General features: G+C 42.3%; 1 protein-coding gene across 1 annotated transcript in view; it reads left to right on the forward strand.

The window, feature by feature from the left end:
- The window catches only part of LOC149285465 (metabotropic glutamate receptor 7-like), a 168,879-nt gene extending 161,720 nt beyond the window's left edge, over positions 1 to 7,159 (forward strand). The window contains exon 10 of the mRNA XM_089495381.1: positions 6,939 to 7,159. Coding sequence (XP_089351507.1) covers positions 6,939 to 7,159 — 221 coding nt within the window. The remainder of the gene's footprint in view (positions 1 to 6,938) is intronic.
- Positions 7,160 to 11,283: the final 4,124 nt, after the last annotated feature.

Raw genomic sequence — 11,283 nt, forward strand, 5'->3', positions numbered from 1 at the left:
AACTTGATGGACTTTGGTCTTTTTTCAACCTTATGAACTATGTTACTATGTTACTATGTTACTATATCCAAAGGGTTTTTGGCTGGACATGGGCACAAGTACTTACATTTAATATTTGTTTATCTGCTGTTATAGTAAACTACAGCTTCGTTAGGCTGAGTATCATGGGTATTGTGGCATGGCAACACCTGGAGGGCTACAGGTTGGCTCAGATCTTGAAGACGGAACAATTAAGTAATTAGACAATAGTGTGGGTGCCTTTCTTTATGAACTAATAATACTGCTACTATGGTACTTGTTGAGTTGGAAATTTTATTTTGTAGATTGTGCTTATGTTTTAATAACTTTGTTGCACTATTATAGTAAAGTATTTGCATAGCGGACTCCTTAAGACCTAGCTGAAAAAAACACACTTGCCCATGGCTTATATGTTACTAAGGTGACCTCTACAGGACACCAGTGCATTTTTGCCCAAGTCCCCATTAACATTAACAACGGCACACATTGAGGGGTAAAGGATGCCAAATGTTTATGCGGCTAATATAAATTTTAGGCACATGCCACTGCTCAGGCTTCAGGATTATCTTCTAGTACTGCTCTCTTCAAAGTGAATTAACTTGAACGTTAAATTAGTATCACCATTGAGCTCATGAGAAACCTCCTAGTTTCAGCTGTTTGGAGGAGGAATAGCCTAGACGTATTTGTATCCAGAGTGTCATCATGCGCAGAGCTAACACTATTGCCTAATACATCTTTCTGTATGCATCTCCCAGAGGAAATTAGGAAACCGGTAGTTGCTGGTAATTTTTGTCTTTCTTCTGCCATGAGTTAATGGATAGAACCATTCATGTGCATTTGGAATGCTATGGACAGTTCCTATTGGCGTAGAAGCCATCTTTTAAGACAGGAAACCCACAATTTATTCAGAATCGTAAGAATCTCTCTTACACACCAGGCTCTTATTTCTTTAGGGAGTTGGAACGTAATCTACATTAATAAATCCCTTCTAATGGGCATGGGTAATTGTTACTCAAAGACAGGGAGTGGCTCGATTTGGCAGCTTTTGTCTCCCATGGGATGCTCAAATGCTGCAATAGCGGTTATGTAATTTGCCCATTAATGTTGATATTGTTTGTTTGCTGATGGAAGACAGAATAGATGTGTCATAAAAAGGACACCTTAATTTCCTCTCGCTTTCCTACTGCATCAGCCAAGTAAGGGAAGGATTATTGGACATAGAGAATAAAATCTCAAAAGTGCACTTTATCATTACCGAAAAAAACATTATTTCTCGCTCTTCCAAGCTCTAATTGTTAGACCAACAGCTACATATTACTGTGCTGTGACTTTCAATTCATCACTTGTTATCTAAAAGCTGTCATCTAGCCATCTCTCTATCAAGCCAGAGAACAGTGATATTTCAAGCCTTATAATTCTAGCTGTCAGTGTGGCTCCTTTCGTGTACAGAGTTCGACCACATGGTCAATAATACGTTTGATCTTTTGTTTTTATTTCTGCGGGTTAATTATAGTGAGAGACACCTCAGCATGCCAAAACTTTCCTTCTGAAACAGGTCTTAATTAGAAGGAGTGGTGGGTGAAGTGGCACTGAGTTTAATGGCATAGCTGGATTATGACATCCCAAGAGGAGGCTAGGGATTAAAGAAGTAAGGAAATAGACTGAGCTGCAGCAGCAGAGGTAGGGCACAGGGAAGGCACTGGCAGACAGACACATTCAGCCCCTCAATTTTAGAAAAAAGAACAAGAATTGATCCCCAGAGTAAGGAAGGTGATTGAGCAGAAGAGACAGGGTCGGCACTGGCAGACAACGCATCCAGCCATATGGTATAGGACTGACTCCCCCTAAATATTAGGAAAAGGAACAAAAATGGATCCCCCAGAGTAACGGGGGAGATTGAGATGCAGAGGGATGGTAGAGCATCGCAGAGCACAGAGCAGACACTGGCAGACAGACTTTTCTTGCACCTTGGGACAGAAGGTGTCAGGTGGTTTTTGACAATTTCAAAGGCGCTAGTCTGACATTGCAAAGCTAGCATGGTACTCAGCAAAGTATCAGGGCCTATGCTCAAATGGCTGCTGTTCCAGTGGATCTATTGATGCTGTTCTGCATGGGTGTGAGAAATTGGGAATTGGACATGTTGGTGATGCTGCTGCCACTGCAGCTGAGATTTTTCATTTCTTTTCCTTCTATGACCATAAAATGGACTTTTGTGTTAATTCCACTACCTATTTTCACTATCCAAGAATGATTGGTCATTACAGAAACAAAAGAGGAAGGGGTCAGGGTCATATGTTCATCTGGCGATCTCCTTCTACATTAGTGTAATTTGTTACTAATAGTGACAGTAAATAGAAGTCTGCGAGGCTTATTAATTTGGTAACATTACAAGTTGCCTGATTCCCAGACGGGAGAGTTTGGAAGAGTTCAATCTCAGATACAGTGTTCTCGAATTCAACATAAGTCAGTGAGAGCGAGCATGCAGTCTCCAGGAAGCCATATTGCAAAGTACCAGGAACCAGCACCAGTAATATTCATATAAGTATAACTTCTACCTTTGCTAGTGATTTTTCCAGCACAGTGTGTATATATGATGTCATAGTTCACTGCAGCGGACCCTGTTGCCTTCACTTTGTTGGATGACAGGTCCACTTTAATATAAAAAATAAATGTTTTCATACAATGATTCCTGCTTTAGGAGTCTGGAATTGGCACAGAAGATATAGAGAGAACGCTAAGAAGAATGTTCCTACTTGATTCAAATAAGAAATGATTTACTGCAGACATGCAAATAATTGGGGGAAAAGTGAAAAAAGAAGCTGTAAAACTCAATGTAAAAATAACTGTGACGTTAGAAGGTGCAAAGAGAAGAGGAAGGTGTGAAATGATTCTGGAGTCGGTGAATAATGTCTCTCTCCAAGTAAAGGTTTTAAAAATACACAGCATGCGGTGAAGCATATGAATATTTCCCTGTGGGGTATTTTATCCCTGAGATTTAAATAGGAGAAATACCCTAGTTATATGTGTAAATGTCCCTGTCCCTGCAGTGTTCCAACGTGCGATGCAGCTGGTTAATCATAGCTCTCTGGATTCCAATCACAAATGGTCAATTCAGGTGCCTATTTTTTCACTAAATTAAGCTTTGGGGTTTCATGTGATATGAGCCACCCTATGAATTAGAATATGTAATCTTGCAGATACAATGGACATTAGTAAAGAAAAAAAAACGTCTGCAATCGCGATCAGAAAGATTCCCAAATAGCAGTTGAGGGTAAGCCTGGACTAGCTATCTGGCTCACAGGGCAAATGTATGGTGGGGTGATTGCCGATAGGCCCCTATTATTGATGACCATCCAGGTGCTGCAGAGTATGGATATGCACAGCCGCATGCTGTGAGAGCAGATGTCCCACGTCTCCCGGAAACGCGGTTGTGTCTCCTGCATCCCTGGCGCACACAAGAATATAAAAAACAAAAACTGTCTGCGCTTCTTACCCTAATAAAGTTGGCAACAAATATATAAACATAATATAAATGAGAGGTTTTGGTTATATGAATTGGCCAAAGCATAATTAAGCTCACCCGCCACGTCGAGGCACACTCTCAATAAGGTGAGAACCTACTCTCACCTCCTTGCACACAAGAATATCCCTGATGCCCTCTCTCAATGTCTCCCTACGTGTCCTTGTCACCTTTTGCACTTCTTTTCGTGCCTCCCTTGTTCTTCTTTCTTCTGTCTTCTTTCTTCGTCTGCTTCGCCTCGCTATCAGTTGTTAATCAAACCTCCCGGAGCACTTCCTCAAAAAAGGCGGAGCCTCTGTGTAGGGAGAGGTCTCTATGATGCACGCTGTGGCTCCGACCTTTTGCAGAAGTGCTCCACAGGGCCAGAATATTGCTGACAGATTTGTGGAGATAGAGAAGCGTATCTGCACCTCTCTTTCTCCATAATCCTACTGAATTACTTCTTGGAGTACTTCAAGAAGAGGCACGGTTCTCCAATCGGGAGGGGGGGGTGCAAGAGTATTAAATATAACACGCGCGCAATCATATCCTTAAAGTGCCAGGGCCACTTAGTCGCCTCCAGTCCGGTTGTCCAGCTCATAAATCAAGACACTCCAGGGCACGTATATTATTAAATTATGAGCTACTTAATCTTCGGGCCAAGATTATAGTCAGATATATATTATCACACATTCCTGGTTTCTAGGCTTTTACAATTGTCAGGCGACATTTTTCCGGGTAAAATTTATACACTGCAGTGAAACTCTGGCAGTCTAGAAGTGCCTTTCCAAACTCAGACACAGTTCGCTGCCCCCATCCACTCTCTGCACAATTGTCCTATCAATTCCTGTCTTCTTCCAGCTGTTGGCCAGAATGGAAGCTCCGGAACGGAAATATCCATGAATACATTTCAGCACTGGCTCAATGCGGCAATAAACCCTTCTTGTCTAGGAGGACAAACGCTATTACAACCTCCCATCTGTTCATTCAGACGAGCTTAGGGAATTCATAAACTTTCATACCCTGCTTATCTAACGCATAGGATTTTGTCCAGAGCATGCCTCACATCCCAGCTACGTTGACATTCGTCTGCATGTTAGCCGTCTGGCTCGCCAATAACTAATGTTTAGGTCTAGTCGGAAACAAAATCCATCCGAACTCAGAACATTATCTCTGTTAAATGACCCTCAGAACATCTGCCACTTATTATGCTATTACCAGGGCACATCGGCAATGCCTACTGGTAAATGCCCCATCCTAGATCAGTAAAAGACTTCTGATATCATTGACTCCGCTAGCTTGTGTGTTCCTTATTCACAGGGATCATCCTAAACACTAGTTCATTTTTAATTCCGCTATGAATGTTTCATGACGAAATTACGCATGCCGCCTGCAAATCCTCGCCTGCACGACTTTGGAAGTGCAAGGCTGGATTTATGTTCTAAGCTGTGTGAGTAGTTTAAACCTCTTTTATAGCTTCCAACTCCTTATTTACATTATGCCCCCCTGCTGTCTGATTTAACCTCTGTTCTACCAAACAGGCCAAGAATGTGTTAGAATCGAACTGTTTGCCTGTCCCTATGGCTCCAAAAGCGCTTGTAATTGTATAGTTTTGACGAACCTGCCGAGACACTCAAGTGGAAAAGCAGTGGGAATCCACAAAATAGCAGTCATTTTTATGCATAATTCTGTTTTGTTTTTTTATGACTCGAATTGTAAAAGCATTTCTCATTTTAAGCAGGTTTCCATAATCAGGGCATAACCGCAGGTACATAGAGAATTTTAACTGGGAGGAAAATGAATCTTCTTTCCAGGAAGTCATATCCTCGCTAGTAAACTGACAAGGTTTTTGGAATGAAAACAGGAGGGGATTTTTTTTTATATAGCGGCCAGAATATGTAGACTCATCATATTTTATATAAACGATTACAAAAATGTGTCATATTTCCCCATACTGTGCAGTCATTTCTTTAATATATTTATGGTTGATCATAAAACGATAAAGACTGTAGCAGGTACATTATAAAGTATTTAATCCTCAGGTTTTTAAGTTGTAGGTGCGTGTAGGTATGTTATTCCTATAAAACGTGTAACAAGATCATTATACATCTTAACAGCATGGGTTAGAACGGTATATACATGAAAAGCTAACATGCTTACATATACACATTATTGTGATGTTTAGGGCTGAAGAACACTGAGATACCTTCATGCTCATGAAACATTCTGAGCTCCTACAGAAGAGGGACATCAGGGGAGGAAAGTGGGATAGGGGAATTTGGATCCCAAAGAGGGAATGTTCCTCTTAAAGAAAGACAAATGGGAGAATGTGGACTTTATCAAGTCAGTTTTACAATACATTCAGTACCACAAGTCATCTCCTAAATGATTTGAACCCAATTACCGTATTGGCTCGAATATAGGCCGCACTTTTTCCCCCCACTTTAAGTCTTTAAAGTGGGGGTGCGGCCTATATTCCGGGTCTAGCGCCCGACGCCCGGGACATGCAGTTCTGGGCGCCTGGCAGGCAGCAGGGTTAGGATGCAGATCCCCCGCAGCGGTGCAGGGGACCTGTATCCTACTCTCTGATACGCTCAGACAGCCTCCCCTGCCAGCACTTCCCACGGGGGGGGGGTGCCGCCACGGGAGATTGTCTAAGCGCATCGTGCAGACGTGCCGGCAGCAGAGGTTGTTTATGAGCATTGCCGCAGCCGGTGAACGTCCGCACGATGCGTTTTACCTCTGCCCCCAAGACTTACCAGAGCAGACGGGTGACATCTACGCAATACGCGTATACAACCTCCGGTGCCGGCACATCAGCGTATTGCGTAGATGTCCCCCGCCGGCCCCGCAAGACACCCGGGAGTCTGCTCTGGTAAGTTGGGGGGGGCAGAGTGGCAGCATATCTCGGGAGGGAGGAGGAGGACAGTGGCAGCATATCTCGGGGGGGGCAGTGGCAGCATATCTCGGGGGGGGAGGACAGTGGCAGCATATCTCGGGGGGGGCAGTGGCAGCATATCTCGGGGGGGGACAGTGGCAGCATATCTCGGGGGGGACAGTGGCAGCATATCTCGGGGGGGGAGGACAGTGGCAGCATATCTCGGGGGGGGGGACAGAGTGGCAGCATGTCTATTAAAAAAACTTTTTCTTTTAAAAAGCACCAAACTTTTAGGGTGCGGCCTATATACGGGGGCGGCCTATATCCGAGCCAATACGCTATTGAAAAAACAAGCACCTCTTTCAGCCAATTCCCAAATACCACCAGTGTCTGGTAGCATCTGTTTGCCAAAGTAAAACAATTAGAATAAATGTTTTTAATATGATTTTGATTATACATTCATAGATTTCCTCTGGTCTGTAGAACATTTTAATATATCCAATTTATAATTTGCTTGTAATAATTCACAATATTCTTCATTAGATGCTGTTATGCAGCATACAAGTGTCACGCGCCTTATTGTACATGGATTTGAGGTCAAACTTGAGCCCCCAGCAAACGTTTTGGATAATGAAGGCAGAGTCTTGCACTCTCTTGAAGATGTCACTAGTCAGAATGTCAGATATTTAATCCCTCGGCTGTCTGTGTTTGTCACTCACTATATGAATTTGTCACGAAGATTATTTGCTCTCGCTTGTACCTAATGCAGCTAACCGAGGACAGGAACAAATTTGGTGACCTTTTGCTGTGTGTTCAAAAAGCATTAAACACCATTGCGGATTCTATTAATATCCAAGACAGACATGGCTGTTATTATCACATTAATTCGGGATATTTTTAATGGCCATGGCCATAAATGTTGACAAGAATTGACAATTAAGGATTATAGCAGATCATTAAAAAAGTCAAGTGTGCATCAATTTAAGGGTTAAATAGCCATATAAATGCAAAAATGGATATTGTTGCATTAACCAAACGGAAGATGGAGTATTTGGTTGAAGTTGATGTCAATTTAAAAAAAGATGTTCACACCTTAATCCGTTTGCAGATTAAATCCCATGTCCTCACCTGTTTCATGGGCTTCGCTTCCTATGGATTATCATTTTCAACTAAATTATTAGTCGTCAGTTTAAGACTTTTTCTACACAAATGTAGAAAAATATAATTTGACAGCAGATAAGATTCATTAGGTTCAAATACTCTGCTCATTTTTGTCCTGCTGTAAAAGCCCCAATCCTTATTCAGACCTTGGACTTCTCTTGTATGACTTCAGAACCTTCCTTGACACCTCCCAACGTTACATGCGAGTAAAGGGAATACTGTTATTATAAGAGATGTGATTAGAGGCTTGGATCAGGCCCAGGGCTTTTCGTGTGACTTTGTGACCTATTGATAGCTATTAATTTAACCGTGTAAGGATAATAATACATTTTGTGCCCCCTGGTTATAGAATTATAAGCGAGGGTCATTTAACAGAAGGTTCTCACACAGGATAATGTCCCAGTAGCTTGGATGTGTGACATCCTCTGGATAAAATCCCATATATGTGATGGATTTTGTTCTTTTTTTCTGTACACATTATTGTGACTATAACTGTAAAACATAGTGATACTTTCATACCAAGCACGCGTTCTGAACTCCCGGAAAAAAAGAGACATTAGTGGAGGAAGCATGGAGATTTGGGGTTTCAAAGCAAGACACCTGACATGTATGGGATAGAATTCTAACTTAGTATCTGATACATTATATGTAATGTTCCATATCATGTGATATGAAGCCAACAGGTCAGAATCCTCTTCCATGTTATTTATTGTTCTTTTGAATTGAAGATGTCACAAGCCACCTATGGTTTACATGAGATCTTCGTGGTGACTTCATGGTGTAATATGTAATAATGTGGATGGGCATAATATATTACTTGGTGTTGAAAGCACACACTGCACCAAGCAGGGCCTGTGAATCGTGTTAAGCCTTAGGTGAGCATCAGGAGGTTTAATATTTCCCAAAGCCCATATTGTTTTACGCAGTGACTGCAAACTCCACTCGTGCTTGGGGAATTGGATCAATATGTCTCATAAAGAAGTATTACCTAAAACCTTAGGTTTTCTAATAAAGATGTTAGTCCTCTCATTCTGACTAATAGGAGGTTACAAGTGATCTATATACTAACACATAACATAACTAACAGAAATAACATGACTGCTTAGGCCTATAGCCCGAAGAAAATACCCACCCAATACCCGAAATAAGAAACAAGACACAATTGTAGTGGGTAGGGCATAGGCCACAGCTTTATTACATCCCCTCCCCCCATTTATTGACCAGCAGAACATAAACCAATAAATGACATTAATTACATACTTAAACGACCCGCCAGCTACCGAACCTTTTGGGCCCGATAGGCGGTTATTGTACCACTTGCACCAAGAGTCCTAGTCCATCCGATGCCATCAGCCATCTTCAGGACACGCCTCCCCAAGCCCGTAGGGCAAATTCCAGATAACGAACTCATAAGTGCTGGCCAGGGGGGGAACAACACCGCCGCTGTGACAATAAAAACGGAGAGACAGAAAACAGGAAAAAACAACCTGACCTGACAGATGAATTTAGGGGTGGGAGGGCGGGACAATCACAGGTGCTGTGGCAGCTTCAGGAACGCAAAGAGGGAGATGATCCCCCTTCCCCTTCCTTTAACCCCTAGGGCCTGCAACAAAGTTGCAAGGCTCAGCCAATAAGGACAGGGGACGCTGACAAGCCATTAGGTGTAGGCCAGCAGTCATGTCCCCCTTCCTTACTCCCCAGTAATATTAAAACTCTCTAGCAAAAATGTCCTTGCCCCTTCCTTGTTAGTATAAGGTGATGTTGGATATATGTATGTAGGAAGGGAATGGATGTTGTGGGTGATCATGGGGTACAAGTACAGGTTCAGTACAGTTATACTGCTCATCCAATCAGTCAACACTAAGAAAAACCTTATCCAATGAGCTTCTGTAGTAGAATAATTGATTTCTTCCTTTTTCACCAAATAACGAATAGTCAATATTGCAGTTAAGTATTCAGCAGTCCTTGCAAAGGTTCTGTATCTCAGTATATTAGATCAGGTTAGTCACTAGATTGGTGCTTAAGGAGAGAAAACCTTTTGAGGACCTAAAAATGATTGAGCATGTTGTGTATACACAGTACTGCTCCATTCAGTAAAGAAAACCTCAGCATATGTTCTCAGAATATCTACAATTATAATTATGTGTCCACAAACATCTTGTTTTTTTCATCTTGGCAGGCCCAGCGACCAAGAAGAAATACGTCAGTTATAACAACTTGGTGATATAGGCATCTTCACTTACTACGTCGTGTGGTGCGGTTTGCTCCCCTTCCACCCAGTGCCTCTCCCGCAGCGGCCAATCATGGGACGAGAGGAGTTACTGGGACATGAAGTTGCACGGCCCTTGAGGACTGGGGACAGCTGCTTCATCCAAGCCATCTGAACTGTTCCTGGTTTGTCTCTCAAGACCTAGGACCAAGCAATGGGTGCCAAGCCCCGTATGAAGCAAGTTTGTGAGCAGGAGTTACCCGGGCTCTTCCGCCTCTCTCGGGACCATCAGACTCAGACCTTTCTGTACAGTTTCTGAGAACTTTTTACATGCAAACCTTTACCCTTTCATGTTTCTTCTTTTTTGTATTAATTTTGTCTTTTTTTTGGGGGGTGGCGGTTATTCTCATGTGACACTTGTCTCCCCAGCTATGAGCACTTCACTAAATCGGCTTCCATGTCAAAGCACACTCCTCATATGGTTCACCCATTCCTCTTTATTTTTTCCACCCCGGTCCTCTGTTTGTTGGTTCCCCCTCATTAATTCATGAACAAAAGACAAGGTTTCTTTAATGACCAAAAACTGTGTGAGCAACGCAGACCATTCCTGAGCGTGATTGGCTGGCAGGATCTGGTATGTGATTGGCTATTGCCCTGGGGGTCTCCTGTCTCCGAATGCATGTCCTATCTCAGCTTTATTATTTTTTTCTTTTTCTGTCGGAGGATTCTGCTGTTTGTGTTTGGTTTCTATTCATTTGCCCGTGACTAGGGTTTTTGTCGACAGGAACGTGGGGTGTGGTGACCATGATTTTAATCCACCTCTGGGGATCTGTCCGAGCCTAGTCTGTGAGGGCCACTCCGTGGACTCCAATGTGACAAAAAGCATGTATGTTTTCTACTGTTTGTAATGAGTATTTTCTGCTTACGTGCCAACCTCGTGAAACACCCTTCCCAAAACGCCCTGTGATATTGTCAGAGAATGTATCAATAAAAGATTTTGATTATCTTTTCTATTCAATGCAGTGGCCAGAGCTTGTGGATTTAACACGTAACCACATACAAAATATTAATTTCTGCTACTTAAGTAGTTCCTTCAACTTTAACTCCCTACCTAGAAGACATCTGCGCCAACACTTCCTTTTTAAAGAGACTTATTTAAAGATGACCTCAAGACCTATTTGTTCTGTAACAAAAATATTTTTGGGTTAAAATGCTGTGCAGTCCCACTGATTCAGCTCTTTGGTAAGCAATATAGCGAAAAAAATTAGATAGGACTCGCCAAACTTGGGGTACTTTGACGTAGTGGCTGGCTAAGCAATAGATGGCCATAAAGTGTGACGGAATCCCCAATATTTATGCCTTAGATAGATGTTTATTGAATGGGATTCCCTGGGTATGCGCTGGATCCTATACTTTACCTAACCCTAGATACATATGATAACCTCAGCTATCTCATACTTTTTTGCAAATACAAAAACAAATTAAATCTTCTTCTCAGATTTTAAGGATTCACGTTTC

Source organism: Sceloporus occidentalis, unplaced genomic scaffold (genome assembly GCF_023333645.1).
Source record: "Sceloporus occidentalis isolate IW3139 unplaced genomic scaffold, rSceOcc1.0.p SCAF_79, whole genome shotgun sequence".
Classification (NCBI taxonomy): domain Eukaryota; kingdom Metazoa; phylum Chordata; class Lepidosauria; order Squamata; family Phrynosomatidae; genus Sceloporus; species Sceloporus occidentalis.